Source organism: Malurus melanocephalus, unplaced genomic scaffold, assembly GCF_030028575.1.
Source record: "Malurus melanocephalus ecotype Western Australia unplaced genomic scaffold, MMel_1.1 scaffold_70, whole genome shotgun sequence".
NCBI lineage: Eukaryota > Metazoa > Chordata > Aves > Passeriformes > Maluridae > Malurus > Malurus melanocephalus.
This window is the reverse complement of record NW_026623302.1, coordinates 2,635,220-2,656,325: the sequence shown is the minus strand read 5'-3', so window position 1 is coordinate 2,656,325 and position 21,106 is coordinate 2,635,220. Positions and strand designations below refer to the sequence as shown.

At 34.4% G+C, this 21,106-nt stretch overlaps 1 protein-coding gene across 2 annotated transcripts in view; it reads left to right on the top strand.

Annotated features, from left to right (window-relative positions):
* The window catches only part of SGCG (sarcoglycan gamma), a 104,767-nt gene that overhangs the window by 37,346 nt on the left and 46,315 nt on the right, over positions 1 to 21,106 (top strand). Inside the window, exon 3 of one of the 2 annotated variants that reach the window (XM_057366736.1) lies at positions 15,865 to 16,059. In XM_057366736.1, the coding sequence (XP_057222719.1) occupies positions 15,865 to 16,059 (195 nt within the window). Of the gene's footprint in view, positions 1 to 15,861; positions 16,060 to 21,106 lie in introns of both variants that reach the window. The other variant, XM_057366735.1, reaches the window with a different exon arrangement.

Here is a 21,106-nt window from a genome sequence, read left to right as displayed (position 1 = left end):
GCATCCCTTTAGCTATATTGAAAACATCTAAAATACTATTTAAATTAAGAACATTAATATGTCTATCTTTCTATATCAGAAATCCTAAGGTAATAAATTATTTTAACTCAAGAAAAAAWTCAAAGCTAGCATTCAAAAAATTATGTGCAAATAGGCTTAGATTTAGGATTGTTTAGTGAGTGAAGTGTATAAGTGGCTAGAAGGCAAAATAAGGAAAACAAAGGCAGCAGAAGGCAAAATTAATCTCTATTCCTTTGTACTATCAAAATATTTGATATTTTGGTACCTTTTTCTTCTTTTTTTTTTACTTTCTTCAGCATCCCTAGGCACTTCCTCTTTGTCCCCATATTTTACAATGTCCACTTATACAGCTCATGTTCGTTTCATGAGTGTACTCACTAGTTAACCTTTTTCTCTTATCCCTAGTTGTCTACTCACAGTATTTATGTTACTGTAATTAAATTATAATGTGGAGACTTTTTTACCTGTCTGATTTCATATTTAGTTAATTCACAGCTAAAAAGAAATAAAAACATTTATAAGACAATTTTTCCCTAGCAAAAAATATTTCAACCTTGTGGCTGATGATTTTAAATTTCAGCTGAATTTGTCCAGCATTTTCTTTAAATTGAAATAATGGATTCTAATACTTTGAGGACGCTCTTCTTTTGTACACCAAAGGCTGACACAAATCTCTCAGTTGTCCTTATGTTGAACGAAAGCTTTTCTGAAAAGTGATTGCCTTCCAGAAACAGAAATTGTTCTTCCACTGCCAAGTGCAATCAGAATCTATCCTAGGCAAAGTTTGGTTGCCCAGATGGTAGAGAACAGTCCAAATCACCTGCAAGCCTGGACTAGGTGAAACTGCAGACACTAAGATATAGCATCATTTATCTTTATTTTGCCATTAGAAACTTGCATAGTTTTCCAGAATTAGAGTTTAGGAAAGCCTAATTTGCAGCTTTTGATTCTCTGATAACGTCTCAGGCTACAAAAACTTATTGATGGGTCTGGCACTGCTGTCTAAATCTGAGGAGCAAACAGTATTTAATTGAAGTTTAAAAAAAATTATGCTTTTGCTCTGTGAATGTCTCTTCCTGTGTATGCCTGAAGAATAACTTTAGAAACTGCAAAACTGCAGACATACTTTCTGGAGAAGATAATGTGGTTGTTATTTGATCCAAATAGGAATTGTTTTCCAGTTACTCAAATTAGAATCTTTAAAATGAAGAAATATGAAAACAAAAAACAAAAAAACAAAAAAAAAAACCACCACAACCTACATATCAGATTATACTATTTGCTTTACATCAGCAAATCAACTTTCAACTAAAGTTAAGGATTTTAGAAATATCTGCTGGTTTCCATTTTGGATTAAATACTTTGTATAAAAAATTCTACTTTGAAGTACAAGGGGTATATATGTTATGTCAAATAAGAGGTTTTCCTTTTAGTGTGTCTTGGAACACTTGCATACTTAACAGGTACTTTGGGAGTTTYTGAGGCTACGTTTGCTTTTACAGCTAACCGAAAGGTCAGCTATGTCTTTCTTATAGACTTAAATCCAAGAAGTGGTATACTGAACAAAACCAATATTTATACATTTTTCTGTATTCTTTGTCTTGTGTGTTTCTTGCGTTGCACTATAACTTTGTCACAGTTGCTTAGAAAGAAACTTAGAGATGGTTGCTGCCTAAACAGTTGGAGTCAACATCACCAAAAAAGGCTTCAGCAGTACAAGTCTTTTGATGACTTCCTTATGTGTCTAGTACACATTTAAATAATTGGGTTTTCCCCTGTCTAAGTAAAARTGAGTAATAACTTTGTTATGACCAGGGCTGCAAAGCAACAGAAGCACATAATTTTGTAGTCATTGATATTTAAAATTCATCAGAAAAGGGAAGAAGTTTAAAGTATATAATGAGATGCAGTATACATAGGAAAGCATTTTGCTTCGCTTGCTACTGAAAAGTGGATTTTGGATCTTTAGTTTGGCTGCATGTGACTTATCAACAAGGGTACAGTTGTTACTTTCCAGGTGACAAGGTGAAATTAGTCTTTTATTTTTTTAAGTATATAAGTGATTAATCACTTGAATTAGGGAGGGAAGACTTGAGGATTAATTTTCATTTCTAGCCTCTACATCTAGTTCTATTCCTTTTTTCTTTTGTGTATTCTTATTTCACTATTCAAAAAAAAAAAAAAAAAAAGCTTCACAGAATAGCAGTATAACTCCATTTACTATGTGAAATCATTTATCAAGGCTGAATAAGCTGCTTTTCAAGGTCTACAACCAGCATAGGAAAGCACCACAAAAAGGAGTTATTCTGTAGCTGTGCTGAAGTCTACTCTATGAACTGGAAGTACACTTCTKGATAGGTGACAGCATTCTACCTGGAAGCAGCACTTTAATAAAAGCAGCAGCAAGACAAGGAAAAAGAGGGAAAAGTTATGCCAATGTCTGTGTCTTTATGTACTTAAATAGAGCTGTTTCTTGCTCTCATRGCAGGTACCTCTTACCAGCTCTGATGACATGAAATACTTCTCCTGCAAACAACACTGAGGGTAATGTTGAAGGGCTTTTGCTAAAAGCTCTCTCAAAGCAGGACTTGCCTTAGGAACAGTTTCCACAAGATAYATTTTGGCCTTGCTGCTGGTAATTGAGGCATGATAGAAAAGCTCTTCTATCACACGCATAGAAAATAGAAGCACAACTTTAAAAAAAAATTGTTTTTAAACAAAAAAAAATGCAATTGGGTTTTWAAAAGGTATTTAAAGTTATTTGTCTGGTAAACACACCCACAAGATTATGACAGCAGTGATTCTTTCATGACTGGCCTCCATCASAGAGGTTGATTTAATTTTCTTCAGATTTATAAGGAATTTCAAGTCTTTTGATGTGTTTTATGACCCCAACTAAGATTATTTTCCCATTCCTTCCCCTGRGTTAGCTTTACAATTCTGGTCTCTGTGTTGCATTTCTGATTATACAAATAACCAGAAAAAGCATAAAAATGACAACATTTTTTTTTAAAGTTTATGCCAAATCTCAAGTRTTTTGAGATTTCTGATGTTGTCTCCAGTGAAGGAGAATTGAAGGCTGCAAAACAATTCTTATTTGCATTTAATGGCACTTAAGAAATGAAATTTTRTGCACAGGATTTCCTAATTTTCACTGCAACTCAAACTGACTGGCTACCAAATCCTTTCTGCAAAGTTTAATTTTAGTATGTGAAAGTAAACCTTTGTGGTTCTTTCTTTTCTTATGGTACTGTATGTTGATGATAAAGGAGAAATCAAAAGCAACTGAGAAGATCCAAGTCATACAGTAACAATACAGAGCAAAAAAACCTAATTGAGAACAAGAATTTAAATGGCAATACAAAGAGCATGGGATGTATCCATTTTGTCAGACACTCAGATAAACTTCTTCTAATGTCCATGATACCCAGAGACATAAAAACCACTCTAAATCAGCCAGAATTCTGTATAATCACCCAGGTTAAGAGTATTACTGCTGACCTGATACAATAGAAGTTTGAATGGGATGACTTCAGAAGAGTTCTTAGATCTTATTTTCAAATAAGTAGTATGCTAAATAAGTACTCCTATTTATCAAATGTTTTGTTCTTGCAGGAGATTTTTTTGTTTTCATAATATAATGTATTTGTAAAAACTATGTAAAATATTACTCTACAAATTGTTGCTATTGGTATTTCATTCATTTCATTCAAATGAAATATTGATACTTGATTTCATTCAAAATTCATGTTTGAATTTTTTAAAAAAAAAAATTTTCATTTAACTGACAGAATTCAACTTGCTTTTGTTCACCTCAAAGTTGCTGCTCATCCCACTCCTTCCTGCTATCTTTTTTGACTTTGCAGTCACATTTGAGTATGATAAAATAAAGGCATAGAGGTTTTCAAGGTGATGAGGTTTTTTCAAGTTTAATGAAAGTTTCTTATGAGATAATGCCCTTGTTAGAGGAAGACTGKCCTGGTGCATTCTGTTGGCATGTGMATGATRTCTCCTGGGTGAGRATACACAATTCAAGATAGCTAGTACTATATGTGTTATATTTGGCTCAGGAAATCTTTCTAAAGCCACATGGATAGAGCAAAAGTAACAAGATTACTGCGTTGATATGGATACTTGACCAGAGGTACAAATCTGTATAGAACTAGGCTTCATCACTACTTCTGGTTACAGCACAAATTTTTAATCAAAAAAATAAATAAAAATTTCAAATTTTTAATTAAAAAATTCACTGTTTCTTTGCTGTTTTTAAAGGATTTTTAGACACAACTGAAAGCAGTGGCAAACCTACACGTGCTCTGTGCCCTAGTCTCTTTTTATTCCCTTTAGACTTTGCTTCTAATTTTAATTTTGTCTTTACTGCTGATTTAAGTGATGAGCATAAACTGGGCTTTGAGTTTGCCCTTTCTCAGCCCTCCTCCCAGATGAAACTRACCTCCCAAGACAAATTCTCAATTYGTTTCAGAATATTATTGCTRTGTTCATAGAAGATGTCCTATATGTTCAAGTACCATGTCTGACCCACTTCATGATCAGAGGTAGTGAGGATCAGTCCTTCATGTCTTGTGGCTGTTTGTCACATCTAAGAATTCCTGTGTTGGGACACTGAAGAATCACAAGTCAGCTTTGRTAGGTGTTAGATTAGTATTTTTAGACCACAGAGACAGAAACTCTGCTTTGTGTAGTTCCTGAAGCAACTACAGGTAGGTATGCACCTAGATGTACCTGAATCACTGCCTTGATAGTGATTTTATTTTATTTTTTCTATATGCATTTTAGTAAAATGGCCAGAGCAGGTAGACTTGAATATCTTCCTCAGCAGAAGATGTGCAGAGTTGGATAACTTCTAACAATCATTTACCATTGGTGTTAAAAATTATCAAATACTGTCAATAATACCTTTGGTGATTGATGCTGCGATATGTAACTTGGTAYTTTACAAAAGTATTTTGAGTTGTGTTCCTGCAGTCAACAATATTAATTCAGTTCCTTTGTGGGTTAAGGATTTTTTTATTGACTTATATTTTTTTAATATAATACTATAATTCTGAATACTTGATTTGGAGTACTTGAGTGCCTGAACAGASATATGAAAAAGAAAATACTGAAGGAGTTAAAGTTCCCCACTGAGGAGGTCTGGGAAATTTCTCCATAWGCCCTTTCATTCTGGAGGATGGCTCTGAAGAAATATCCCAAATGAGAAAAAAATCAGTAGAAGATATTTTGGGACAAATCAGTAAAATTGATAATAAGCATTTTTGTCATGAGGAACAGATGTTATTCACTCATGYTTAGAAGGCAAAAATTTCTTCRTGGGTCTTTCTGGTAAAAGGACCAGGATAGCAGTAAACATAGCTTCGTCTTAATTTTCTGCCCCAAGAACTTCTGATATATTTCAGTATTGCTAACTGCATGATTTTAGCTTTATTTCCMCAGTATATACGCAATGTCTATCCTTCCAAGAGCTTGAGTCCAGAGTAGAATAGTGATGAGAAATATATCTTCAAATATTAAGCAATTCCTATTAATTTTTTTACATGCAAACAGGAAGAATTTTGTCACTGTCAGAGATACCCCCTGTCAGAGTATCCCTGTCTTGATTTTTGAATAAACRAAAGAGCAGTAATGTCAGTTTAAGCCAAAATGTAACCTTGGTTGTGTTTAGGAATGGTTATAAAGGGATTGTAAAGGAAGAGTCTCTTATTCATAAGTAAAATGTAGAGTAAGCAAGCAGAGACTATCAGATGTTTGCAGGCAATTGGGGAAGAATGTTTTAAGTTATAACCATTTAACCAAATAATTTCCACAAGCTTAGAACTTTCAAAGGTGTTGTGGATATCTTCATAATCCGTTGTAATACAATGTGAAAAAAGTTTTTCTTAAAGAACAAAGGCCGTGTCTCAGCATGTATTTCCTGTAGCTGTCTCTCAAGTGCTGTAATCTTCTGGACATGCCAATGATATTGTAAATCTTGGTGAAAGAGTTTTTCTCTGGTGGATAGTAGAGTTTAATGTACAATTGAGAATACAGGAATACTTCTGTAGAGCAATCCTGGAAATGAACAGCAGACTCACATGTCTTCTTTTTTCTGGCACTTTCTAGCAGGTCTGGATGTTTTGCTTTTGCAGGCACAGCAGCTWGTGGTGTAAAAATATGGTATTAAGAATAAAAATCTGAATTTCATTGAATGTCTGAAATGTTAAGTTATTTGCAAGTCTTCTTGACTTGCAAGATTTCTAATAAAAAACACAAGTATATCTCYAAAGAGCAGAAAATATTTTGTCTTTGCTAGAAATTTCAAATCATTTGCCATATGGAGTTGTTACTGAAAAGGCTGGAGCAGGCAATTAAGAAAAATTAATCTACAAATATCAGATCATATTCCAGATTTTTTCAGCTAGAATGACATCTTTTGTGCGCTGCATGCAGGGGCACAAAGGTGAAAACATAAATTTTAGTTATGTAGCCCTATGGAGCTACCACATGATGCAAGACAGTTCACTTCTTCTGTAGAAATTGGTACAACATTTTATATTTCAAAGGAAGAATTATTCCCTTGTATAAAATGGGAAAAAAAATTCTAAAAAGAAGATTTGAAATTTTGTAACACATGGCACAGAGGGATTTTATAATCTTGGTAATTTCCTCGAGTATTATTGACTSATTTGGGTATATAGATACACAGCAAGATGTTGCTAAGTCTTGGTTTGACTAAATATGTGATTTTAATTGTGATGTTTTACTTCTAATTTCAACTGATTTTTGTCTTGCCTGATTTAATTAAAATTTTTTGGTAATAATGTAAAATTGAATGTCTGGGATAGATCACATAAGATTACACCATTTAGATACTGTAGTTTGTAGCTATCACATCCTTGTTTGGTATCTAAAACAATTGTTSGATTTTGCATATCTGAAATTTTATTAAATTCTATAATTGTATGTTTTATTCAGATTGATCATCAGGCTACTTGCTAACATGCTTAAGAATTCAATGGCAAGCTTTTGCAGTAAATAACTATAACAAAGACTGAATGGAAAGGCTTTATCTGCATGCAGTGTAACGTGCATGTCTCTTCTGAATAAGGAAATCATTTAGCTGTCACTGAATGAAAGAATTACAATGCTAGTGAACAAAAACTACCTCTGGTAGATTATAGCAAAAGTTCTGTAAATTTGACAGCCACCTTCTCTCCATTTCTCTCCTTGACATGCCAGATAATACATGGATTGTTTTGTAAACCTTTATTACTTGTAAGGAATGACAACCCCAACTTTCCACTTTCACCTGAAGAAAAGCCCTTTGATAACTGGAGRGACTGAATGATCAGAATAAGTGAGGATACAGTATTAAGTAATTTTATAATTATTTTCAAACTGTAATTTTATAAGTTAGAGTTGGAAAATGTATTAAATTCTCAAGACATCCCTGTGTGTTTAATTTTATTTTGTCCTTTTTAGGACAAGTGTGCATTTAATCTCCTTGATACAGGAGACTAAATGCAGACTGTTCCTATTTTTTTTATAAATACAGGATTTTTATTAAACAATAAGAAGATGAAGAAGGGCGATTCTCCTAGCCTTTCCATAAGAACAAGATGGCTCTCAGCATTCCTTACACAATAGTATTTTCCTTTCTTCCAACTATCTCAAGACAGGAGCTGCAGAACTCATGCTAAATTCACTTTTAAAGACTTGCCCATACAAACACAGGGAGTTAAAGTTCCTCTTAACATTAGGGTTAGTTTTAACTATAGTGTTACTCACTTTTTCTTCCAGTCCATTTAGTTATTTTTCTTTATTTTGTAACTTCCATGCCAAAATGCTTATTGATTAAGAAGAGTGTTTATAGTGGGATTTTTTTGAGAGTGTGTGATGTATTATTTATCTTCCAGGAATATATTTGAGGTTTTAATTACAGAAGACAGGCGTATTATCACTACCAAAAATGATTTTTTAACACTAGCATTTCTGCAATCATATTTCTTTTTTTCTCATCGTTCTTACTTCTGCTCCTGTATGAGAAAAAGCAATGTAAAAGCAACAGATSATCATCCCCTTTTGATTCATTCTAGTATTTGGAAGATACTGCTAAGGTGCAGAACTGTACAATTCCTATAAACTAAAGTAATAAATGTATGTGAATTGATATCTTCTAGCTTTAGGCCTCAGTTTGTGGGTCAGGTATTCCTGAGGTACTGACTGAGAGGGCTTTCACTGTGTTTTAGGGAAACATTCCCATCATGAGCAATGGGACTTCCTTCTCTCTTTTGCCTGCTAGCTGTGTTGCACCATCCTCTCACAATCTTTCCGTCTTCTGCAGCAGAAATCTTAATTCTTTCCTTCTGTATTCATTCATCATTATCAGTAAGGGAGGACAGAACATATACCAAGTTGAGAAGGGAAGGCTGAAAATTGTGGCAGTGGATTTAGCAGTCTTTATGTGCTCAATGCTCTCAGCATTTGTGTGATTTCTGAGCCCRTTGTGTGTAACTGCCCTACACTGTAAAACTGGAAAGCAGCTTCAAGTATGGGAGTTCACTGGAATTCACGTTTTTAGTTGAGCTAGTGCTGGTTGCTGAGATAAGGAGMTTTTTAGCATGTGACTTATTTCTGAGCAGTGCATGAGGTCCGTTTCATGTTGCTCCTAACAAGTGTATTGTAGCATCGGACATGTTGATATTAGAGTAAGTATCTTTGACGGAGTAACAACAGCCAAAGAAAYTTAGGCATTCTTTTTAACTTAAAAAGGGCATTAATTAAAAAGGAAATAATCKGTAAAAAGAAAATAAATTTTTGCATGTGACTATTTCAAAGTATCATATCAGATGCTTAGATTAAATACATATTTAAAAGACATGTCTAAACTAGTAGAGCTATAAAGCTGGACAAGAGAAGTTAGAATCATAAAAACGTGTTTATTACMGCAAATGGGATAAAAAGGATCAAACCTACAGTAGGCTAAATGTAGCAACACAATGGAGGAATCCAAGCTGTATCTAACAACTTGGAAAAAAATATAAATATTTTTTCAAATAGCATATTTGAAAGCCTGCTACAGAGACTGTAGACAATCAGAGTTTAACAGGACTATTCAAAAACTCTGCTAAAGAAAATGTATTTCTAGTAAAGAATGGTTGCACCTTTGATTCCAGCATGTAACCAATTCTGATGTCAAAGTTAACCCTGCTATGAGCAGGGAATAGGAGTAGATGATCTCCAGAGMGCCCTTGCAACTTTGATATTTTGTGATTCTATGATCCTGTTCTGAGAAAATTGTTCTATGGTGAATCAGAGACTGTCTCTAATCACCTTATTATCAGCTGGGTGCAGTGACATAGGCAAACCATCGTTTTATAATAAATTACTGCCTTCTGTCACACTATGGAGGTTAAAAAAAGGCAGATTAAGCAAGTCTCTGCTTTGTCTGTTTATAGCTGTTGAAAGTCTTAAGACTTAAAATTACTTATAATTAAAATTACTTATAATTTGAGTCATTTCATACCTAGCTTAATTAGAAACACTTTCTTAAAGGCACAGTTAAAGAAAAAGGGATCTAGAGGAATGAACCTACTCTGGTTTCTGCTTCAGAAAGAGAAACCTCACAGTCAGAAAACTGCAACAATTTCTGTTCTGATATTCACTGCAGTGAATTATGAATCTGGTGTACTCACAGTCCTTCAAGGAAAAAATAAATCATGCTGAAGAGCAACTACTGTGGGGGGAAAAAGGTATTGGACTTTAGGGGGCAAAGATTATTTCACAATTAAGTTCATTAAAGCAAATTTTTCACTATTGCATTTTTATCGTTACTCAAGGCCCATGAGATATCTTCTTCTCAAATGGGTTGGAGAATAAAAACTATAGTACTAAGAAGAGATTAGTTACCTGTTGCAGGTTTAACATTTTAAAATGTCTCAGTAGTAATAGACCCTGTTGAAAAACACTGAATRACATTCAACAGAAAAGACTGTTTTGCTCACTGAAACAATGAAAGTTCATTATACAAAGAACAGTAAGTAAGGAAACACTTAAATCATCTTGTCACCATTTATGGGTCTTAGTCTTTCATTGTTAAGTGAAAACAGTGACTGTACAGTCTGCTTTTTTCTCTCTTCTTAAAGGATTATTTCTAATATCTGTAATAGTGATGAGAGCTCCATGGGGTTTAAATGGTAGCCTCACCCACATCATCATTCAATCATTTCCACATCAGTTATTCTAAATTTCTGTGTTCTTGAAAAAGTTTTTGTTTGTCTACATAGACACAGTAACATATCTGTTGAAAAACTCAGAGAAGTAATAATTGCGAGRTTTTGATTTTCCTTTTACATTGCGGTACTCAAGGTCACTTAACTGTAATGGCGACAGAATTTCAGAGGGAGTTTTTTTTTTTTTAATTAGAACGCTTCAGGCATTTACATAAAATGTAAAGCTGTGGGATTTCTCATACCATAAATTAGCTACTTTTTCAAATGCTTATAAAGAATGGAAAAATAGAAAATAATTTACTAAAAAGTCTGTGTAATATTTTTGCTTAGTCTTTTTACTTCAAATTGAAAGATGGAAAACAAAGTTTTAATTTWTTTTTGTAAATGAGATTCAAGAGTAGGTATRTACTAGACAAATAATATTTTATATAGCATATTCTATTAATATTATATTCTAAGAGCAATATTGTATGTATATAATATTAATAATTATTTTCATAATATTTATATAATCCTGTGCTCTCAGTGACTGCCTTTTAGCTCTACTTAAAATTTGCAAAGCTGTTAATTGTGACCATGTCAGGGCTATTATGCAAATATGCACTGCAGGGTATGCAAACAGTTAACTAGGCCATATGAATTTCTTTGCTGGTTTCCACAAATGACACTGCAGGGATCCAGCTCTTTTCAGCTGATTACATTAATTTACAATTCAAGCTGTAATATTCTATATAATACAAAAAATTCAACAAAGCAAGGTTGGGCAAGATTAAGTACGATGTGATGGAAATTTCCATCTAGTCATGAGAGTTTGATTTTTCCCTGCCTTTCTGTTTTTCTCTTGAGAGTTTTTMCACATGGATTCCAAAGGTTTCCCATCTTTTTCTCTGAACAACAGGATTGCCTCAACTGTTTTTCGTCTTTCAGGAAAATTCTCCAACTGCACCTCTTTCCTATTAGTTAATCATTGAACTGCTTTTGTCACAAAGACAAAAGTGTTGCATGCCTGAATGCACAAAAGTGTGGAGTTCTGATGTACTTCTGATGTTCACACATGATGACTGTTCATGAAGAAGAGCATATATGCCATGATMATTAGTGCATTTCATCATGAAACCTCACCAGCTCTTCTTTGATTGAACCTCAGAAGGTTCTTTTGAGTCCAAGCTTTTTGTCTCTTTGCTGAAAATATAAAATGTGAATAATGACATAATTAATAATGGAATTACAGCTCTTATTGGTATTAACCAACTAAGTAGTTCTATATTTAAATTATGTTTGTTATTATCAATATTATCTATATAAATTATGTGTGTTATTATCAATTGCTTTATGACAACATTACAAGTACTTCAGTAGTACAGTTCTGAACCGGGTGTTAAGGAGAACTTTATGTTCATGAAAATAACAGCTATTTATGAACAAAAATAGTAGAACCTTATTTTTACAGTTGAAATACACTGAAATTGCTTATTTTAATTGAACTAGTATTCTGTCTTCAGTATTTCCTACAGATAAGTCATTTCCGAAAATAATACCATTAACAAGCTTTGACTCAGGCTTGCTTTCCTAAGCAGGCTAATAGGTAAGTTTGYAAATTCCTTTTTAAAAACACAGCTGTCTTAAATTAATATTTCAGAGATGCCAGAATAGCTTTTTGAACTTGATGCCCGAGCTAACCTTAGTCCAACAGTAACATTAATGATAGACAGTTTTTCAATGTCTTTCATTAATCAATATTAATGTAAAAAACTCCTGGACYTCTAAATCTCTCAAACGACAGAGACCAGTTTGTAAGTCTTACAGGGAAAAAGGTGGTATAGAGCTAGGGAAATATTCTGTCACAGCTAARTATTTTTAGAGGGCAGCTATAGGAACCCACTGAGAGCTCTTTCATGGGCAGCTCATATGTATTACTACAGGCATGCCTTACATGCAACACATAAAGTGCTTGAACACATGAGAAGTCTCATGAGGTCAAAAATCTGCAGTGTTACTAATTATTCACAAGTTTGATCTATCATTTAAAATCTATGAAAAATCAATTGGCAGCTAATTAGCTTTCAGTATCTGGTTTAAATCAGCAAAAAGGCAGGAATGAATTGGATTTAAATAGATCCCAGTAAAATAGATGATGACAATTAGAAGATACTTCTAAATAGTAAACTATCATGATAGAGCTTGATGCTGTGAATTATGGCCAAATCTACCTGTAAGGAATGTGCTGATTGTRTTAGCCCGTGAATAGGAACACCAAGACATTCCACTTCCAATTAAGCAGTTTATTTGTAGTAGTTGTTTTACTGTGGTACTGTGACCTGATACAAATAGGACCTGTTTTCATTGCCCATTTGAAGGATGTAAGAAACTCTTCTCTTTTTTTTTTTTTAGTTCTGAAATTCAACTGTCATTTTATCTGTTCTGTAGGTTGCCAGTGCTTCTTACTCTTAGTCACTGTGTGCTGCTTCCTTCTAAAATAATATAGAGATAACATTTACCAAAGGCACGTGCATTCTGTAGGTTTCTTGCTTCTCCAGCTAACTTGTGTCCATCCAAGTGTCTGTGTCACCACTTCCTTCTTGGTGCCTGTTTGGTATACTCCTACAGTTTCATGGTTATTCCATTTACAAATCACATTTTTCATCATAATAAATATCTGTTTTCCTTCTTCTGAGAGTCTATCTTGAATCTTGGCAGATTTGACAAGATAGCTATGAGGTCTGTCTAGCTGAGGCTTGCCTTTCAGCCCAGATTTGTAAAACTTCCCAGACTAATAAACAGATTTCTCTCTGGCCTCTYTAGACAGGTTTGAGGGTATTTTCCTGTGTGATTTCAGCTTCTGAACATGTAAGTCAGTAATATGGAAGGTCAATTCTTCCAAGATTAACAGTCTGACAGTGTCAGTTCTGAAAGGATTTCCATTGTAATTGCTTGGTACTARGACTCTAATTCTCTTAAAAATCAGGAAAGATTATATTAGGGAGAAAAACTTAATCCTTCTCAAGGCATTCAGTTGTCTAGGCCAGCATTGCCCATTTATTGTGACCAAAGCAATTTTTGGCAGAATTAATAATGCTCAGGAACAACAGAACTGTTTTCTGTCAGGAAAAAAAAAAATCCTGCCGGGAACAATGCTGTGCTGGGAGATGTCCCCTGTGGAATTTCTGAAGGGCAGAAAACAATCACAAAACTCATACGCWTTTTGCTGGAATGCCTAATGGATTTTGACCTCACCTCATTAAACAGCAGTACATAATGCATGATATATAAAACCCTCAACTCATAAAATAAACATTTTACAACAGGGTAAAAATGAAACAGAGGAGAAAAGGAATCCAAAAAGTCCTAGCTTTTTGTTAAATTTCATGCTTTGGAAAATCATTCTGGGTGGAAYGTCTAAAATATGTAGGTATACAATATGAGATGGTCATCCGAGGCTCTCTTTCTTTCTCTGATATAGAAAAGTTAAACACATCTAAGGTGCAGATCATTGGATGTCTAAAAGTCACATAAGTCAGATAAAGAATTCCCAGCAGGGAGACCTATCTCCATTAACCATAAAGAGAGTCCAGGTTGGCTGGCTCAGATATTCAGGCTAAATTGTTCGTATCTAATGTTGTGAGATGAATTCCAACCTCAGAGATCACTCTAATGAGGCTGCATAAGAACTGGAAGATGTGAGAATTAATTGTCTCTTTCGCAAATGGCCTTTCTACCATAAAATTTGAAGATGTGGGGAACAACACAAGGAACAGGCAAAGCCATCTGCCCTGTGAAGGGGACATGGAGTAGAGACCAAGGATTCACATGTGAGTGCACCACAGGGAAACCCAACACCCCGACCATGTCCTGGCCATGTCCCTCCTGGCTGCTGCAAATATTAACCCTGTACTGGCCAGAACCAGGACATAGTTGTACTACATATGGGAATGGTAACAAGATTTCAGATAAGGGAAAACTTCTGTGTGAGTAATATGGTTTATTATACAATAATTAAGTAGAAAACAGAAAGAAACTAGTATCAACTCATATATAAACAGTATTCTGTAATCAGTACTATGTGCTTGAGTAATATGCAGAATTGAAGTACACAATCTGATATTTTTAAACAAACGTGGTGACTGTTAAGTAACATCTTGTAAATCTACAATGTTTTGCATTAATATTAAGCCAAGTTATTTTGGAGTCTGTGATTCTTCAGTAATAAATCATGATACTATTTTCTGCAATTAAAACATTTATATGCACAGTCTATGAGCAACTGAGACTGATAGCAGAAAAACATTAATTCTAATATTGTATCATAGTATCTGTAGCAAAGTTATATTATGAACTGCCATTGATTTGGTCTAATTTTTTAATACAAATAAATAACTAATTCAATTTYTTTTTAGTGGAAGTGCAGAAATAAGATGACTACTGCATATATACAAAGAGCTAATGCATAGACTTCTGTTCAATTTTAAACTTACATGGCACTCTCTTGCTAGGAAGCTACAGGAACAAAAGATGACATCTTTCTTAAGATGAGGCTTAGAACTGAGAGCCACAAGCAAGTTACAGACACAGGATGGGTCTACAAGAAAGTTGAATAGAGGCAAGGATGTAATTTAATCATGTTGGAAACCTTTGTGAGCAGAGCATGGTGATTGTATTGATRGGAAGAAGTACAGAATTGTGAGGCGACCTTCTGTGAAACCTTTCTGAAGACAGTCTCTTTTGGGAGCATTATGTTGTAGAAAAGTTGACCTGGTTTTGAGTGTGAGGTGCCTGTGGACGTACTTGACCTGGGAAGGGCTTGAATTTACAATATGTGTTTTCTTTCTGACATCCATGATTGGGTTGGGTTTTTTGTTTTCTCTCGGTGCAAATGAGACAGATATTGCCCACTGTTGTTCTTGATAAGCAGCTTCAGCTTCAGATTTTTTATTCTTTTGGCTGAAATTGTAAGCTTTAATGAATGGTTTGGATTTTTGGTGATCTCTCTGCTGTAAGGGTGGAAGTTAGTGAATATTGTGACATTTTAAGGATGTGTAGCCTTGTTAGATTCCTTTAAATTCAAACAATGCTTCTTTAAGAACTACAGTATAATGTGATATTGTTTAAACCCAGTAGGCAATGTTTTTATTGCTGATATGTCTTTAAATATGAATATCTGATTAATTAAGAAATCATTACTCCCTGTACATCATAAAGAATCATTTCATTTCTTTACGTACATATTCTGAAGACTAGTATATATTGGCATTCCAACTGAAACACAGTTGTGAGCTGTAGATTATGATATGACCTCTTGCAATATTTTCTGATGGAAGAATTAGAATATTATGACAAATGGCAGGAAAGTGTTGCCATTCTTTATAGGATGAAACAATTCAAGCCTCCTGAAAACCATAGTTAGTGCAGTTCATGTATTAAAACACCATATTGTGTCTATCAAAAAATAAGATGTAAGTTGAATGAGGCATGATGAAAATGCTTTTTAGGTAAAACTTCATAAGAGTTTCTAGTAACTTGCTATTACAATTTTATCTTCCTGTTTTCCGTGGAGTTTTATAAATATTGTCACTTAAGCAGCTAAGAAGTTTCCTTTCTWTTTTCCTTTACATAGCAGATGGTACGTGAACAATATACTACAACAACACCAGGCACTTGCCTAGAGAGGCCGAAGAATGAATATATCTACAAAATTGGAATTTACGGCTGGAGAAAGCGTTGCCTCTACCTGTTTGTTCTCCACCTGCTTATCATCCTGGTTGTGAATTTTTCTTTGACTATTTGGATTCTCAAAGTGATGTGGTTTTCCCCAGTAAGTGCCCTCTTTAATTTTCCATTATTTTCTTCTCTTCCCTGCCGCACTACTTCACTTATTTTGTATTACACCAGCTTCTCTGTAGGTAATGGATGGTTCTTTTTTCTTTCTTTTCAACTCTGATTTGTACTTTGGTTGAAAATATGTTAGAAATATCTATCCTTGAACGTATTTCYTCATATGGAATTTCTGTACTGGTAATAATTTTTGAAATACTGAGGTTGTAGATGCTTTACATTGCAGAGAATTCAAACTATTCTAGGAGAATATATTTAACTGTTGTCTCATAGTCTCTGGCTGGTTGATACTTTATAAAAGCATTTGTTGTAATTKTATCTCATACAGAATTCCTTAGTTAAAATATTGCTCACTGTTGTTTTGGTTTTTTAGCTCCTTTTTACTTTTTAGCAGCATCTAAAATGTAACGATTTATTTGCCCAGTTAATTACAGCTCTGAGTTAATTATCACTACTTCATGCTTGAGGCTAAGCAGCTATATATGATGTAATAAATAATGTATGCATATAATGTAATATATAATGTAATAAATATATAAATGTAATAACTTTCCACTGTCATATATATTTTAATATTTATAATGTAATTTTGCATGTAGTAGATTAAAGGGTAAGTTTCAGTAGTCTGCAAGATATAACTTTAGTCAGAATGCGATAAAATGCATCAGTGAATATTGAAGCTAAGCTAATTCACTCCAAACATGCAGCTGTGATACACAGATGATTTGAATAGACTTGTTACAAGAAAAASAATAATAATAATAAATTTCTATAATAATAAATCTCTGTTACTGAAGAAAGTGTTGAAGTTACTATTATCTATTGTTATTGCACCTCTGTCACTAAATGAAGACCACTTTATCTTAATATAAATATTTTTAGATTCAGTAAAAAGAGTGCATGTTAATTTTAAGTCCTTCTTACTAATACAGTTTTAGTGCTTGAATTCCTGTGAAGGGTCCTCCCCCACATAAATTCTTCACAGCACTGTTACTGTGCTACAGATTACAGTGCAGAATATCTTACATCACATATAATTTTTTCTCTTATGCAGTTCATATTAAAGATATGCTTTTAGTGCCTGCTTKTTATAAATAACAGAGAACATGAACAACTTTTAATTTTCTGTGTGGCTCAGGGTTCTATTTTTAAGGAGTTTTAAAAATTATTGTAAGTTGGTTTGATTTCTGCATGTGAGCCTGAGTATTTCCTWCTCTGATACCAGCCAGGACTGAAAAAGGTAACATTAGGAAGTCTGCTTCTGGGAACACCTATCTCCTCATAGTTGCCTGTGTGGAAGGTACAATGCCTTGATCTGCTGAGGGACAGTTCCTTCTGCTTTTGCAACAAGAGCAGTGTAGTAACAGCTCTAGCAGTGCAGGCTCACATTATTTCACAGAATGGGCTATGAATCCCCTGCTCAAAAGGAGTTTCTTAGTTATTTGTTAAAGAATCTATATGCCTGATATGCCCAATTGGATAGTGACTTAACTGTGAATCCTTCATTAATTTGGGATAATTTTAGAGTAATGCTGAAATTCTGCTAARTATCAACTATAAATATATCTGTGAAAAGTGCACTTGTATGTCACAATCCTCAACAAAAGTGTATGTGACATCATTAAGAACGGAGAACTTTTTTTACTGGGTGTTGTTTAAATGGACTCCATCTCTCAAGGCAAGTAACTGAGGATACCAGAAATATCACCAAGAGAATCACAGAGAAGCACTGCTAGCACTGAGTCTTAAGAAAGATGTTTACTGCAAGTTCAAAGTCTGAAGGTATAATTGAAGCATCACAGTCCTTTGCTGTGTCTAAGGAGACACCAATTGTAAAGAATTAGTGTAACAGTCATAGAAATTACCAATACTATCATAAAACCCTTTTCCTGATGGAATTAAGCATTTATGCCTCCAAGTTTTTTGTTACTGTTTGAAAAGAGAGGTATCAATATTGTGTCAGAATTAGATTTTTAAGATTCATGATTTCCAAGCTTGACAAGTATTTCCTATCTAGAAAATGAGCTGATTCATGTGTATCACACATATCCAATTAAGCATTCCCATGATTGGGAAGAATTTAAAAGTAATTGTGAAATGTTATACTCTGAAATCATCAATTATTTAGCAAATATTAATCTGTCAACTGTGATAACACTTATTTATTAATTATGTGTTCTAGGTATATTGTGTAGAGATTATAGGACTTATTGTGTTTCATATTCATAACAGATATTGTATTTTTAGCTAATAATTTAAAAATATTTGGTCCTAGTTTTGAAAAATACGATAAAATGTTATCACTCTTAACAATATTGAAATATTGATAGATAATAAGATAKTAACAGCTTTTTTCCCAGTAGATTAATACAAGAAACAAGCTGTACTTTCACTAAGGTAGATAAAACACGTTTCAACTGGTTGAAAAAACATGACATTTTAAAATATATTTTTATCATAGAATCTTTATGCTCAAAGAAAACCTTAAGCATAGCATGACTGCAGTATGTAATTTTATTAGGAAAATGKTTTTTTGGTAATAGGGGTGTTGGGGCTTTAGTGATTGATGGACATCGTTCTATAGCACAGGCCTTTCGTAAGCCCACTCAAACMTAACAAACTTGCTATTTAGACATCAAAGTTTCTTTTTGTAGTATAAAAAGCGKTCTCTTTTTCTACAAAGCACCCCTGAATCTATTATTAAATAATAACTTGCAATGTAGAAAAATCACATACTATGTCTATTCAGAGATCCAGATTAAAATAATAATGAAATTATGAGCAGAGCTTCAACAAGCTCTGGCATTGAATTAATGTACACTTGTCCTGCCTTAACTCCATAAAACCAGACAATGTGATAAATACTAGCAAAGAAGTAAAGCTGATAAAGGAGAACATGAACCAGACATAGATATACTGCAAGATGAATCSATTTTGATCTCCTTGTAAGAGTTTGGATTGATGAAAGACAGAAACTTTTCTAAGCTCTAGTATTTGAGAGGCCTTTGGCATTAAATGTAGATGACAGAGTTGAACGGAATTTCATTGTTTCATTTCAATTTATTTTATAAAATGTAGACTAAAAGAGAATGACCGGAACAGAGAATATACTCCTTTTCTCATGCTGCCCCAATTAAAAAACATGTGAGCACTCCAAATTGTGCACATTAATTCAGAGGTATCAGCTATGTCTCATTCTTTTTTTTTTCCTTTTCTCTCTTGGAGTTCAGAGGGACATTCTCAAGATTTTTTGTGGAGGTGAGAAAAGAAACCTGTGAATTCGTTATATTCAGCTGCTTCAGAAAAGATGTTCAAATAATTTTGCCTTGAGATTGGTGAATAAGATGAAATAGAGTAATATAAAAACTAGCATTATTTTTGCACAAAATCAGTTTGAAAAGAGTTTGGGTTTTTTAGCCTAGACAACATATCACATTTTGCATGCAATGGAAATTCCAGAYTCTGTTTTTAATATAATGAGGCTTTCTGGGCACTAAAGGGGACTGCTARTTTTAAGAGTTTAGAAATAAGAGTCTTAAGGGGTTTAGGGCTTCAAGGATGTCAGAAATCCCGTGGACAATCTGAAATATCCAGTAGGTCTGAAAGAGGGGAACTTCAATGTCTTTGATATCTGCTGAAAGACCATAATGGCAGGATGGAAGCAGTGAAGATTTCTAGAGGGAGCCAGCAACAGTTTCTGGATAGGATAATTAAAGGTGGTGCACAGCTGGATGTGCTACTCACAGAACCCCATGGGAGCCAGATCTGAAGGATAAAGTTACCCAGAAAAGTGCMATCAAGTTTAAGGACAGTAGCAATTACCAGTCCTGATATTCAGGAAAGTAAATATCCTGGCTTAGCTAGGCAGGTTACTTGTGATGGATCTTCAATGCAAAAAGCAGTATGGAAGGGTTGGCAGCAAAGACAGGCTAGACAGAAGAAATTTGGAAACTTTGTCTGGGCCRTGAGAGGTGTCAGGCTTTCTGTGTCTGGAAAGCCAAAGCTCAGCTGCAGCTAAGAATTACAAAGGGCAAATAGCAACAAGATGGTCTGCATCCATTGGTGCAGAGAGAACTGATTTTCTCACAGAGTTACCCACTGCCATGTTTGGAAGGTTTTGGAGAGCGGGGAAATCCTCAATAGCTGAGGGAATGTAAGTGTTGTGTTTGTCCTTAAAAGGAGACCATGGGTTTACCAAGGGTGAATGATACCTRGCCAATCCAGTTGACATCTATGATAAAATGTCTGGAATTATGGATGGCGCGAGGACACAAAATGTCATTTACCTTGACTTTGGCAAGGCTTTTGACTGTCTCCCACAATATTCCTGTACCCTAATTAGGACATTACAGCCATGAGGAGGGGACAGAGAGATCAGTATAAGAAATGAACTGCCTGGATAGTCAGACTCAGAAGGTGGTTACTAATGTGTTGTGGTCTACATGGAGGGCGGTAATAAGCTTTGCAGTTGTCTTGTCCTGCRTCTTGTCCTCCTTTTCAGCAACTTGGAAGAGGTGACAGAATGCTTGCTCAGTAAATCAGAAGGTTGTACCAGTTTGGGGGTACCATTCAGTGCTTCCAAGGCTCAGGCTGGAGGTCAGGCTATTCCTAGTCCAGGATTGTCATGCTGGTGCTCTAAACCTCAGGTGTGAAAAATGCACCTGATCAGATGATTGCCATTCCTAATGCTCTGGAAAATCTTATTCAGAAACCCCTCATTAATTCAGTTATTTAATTATTTAAGTTCTGCTACATTATCATAACACCRTGAACAGTTGTGTGCCAAAAATTATTCCTAACTTTTTTTAGCCTCTGATGGAGAATGCCATGTTTTCCATGGATTTTAGTGGATACCCCAGCTATCATGGTCCAGCTATCATGGTCTCCTGGAATAAAAAAGGAAGTTGCACTGTATTTCATATTGATAAGGACAGATAGTAGTGCAACTACAGTGTTCACCAGGATAACCAGTTGCCTTTCTTCAGTCCAGAGTTTCCTCTGACAAAAATTGTAAGCACAGTGTAAGA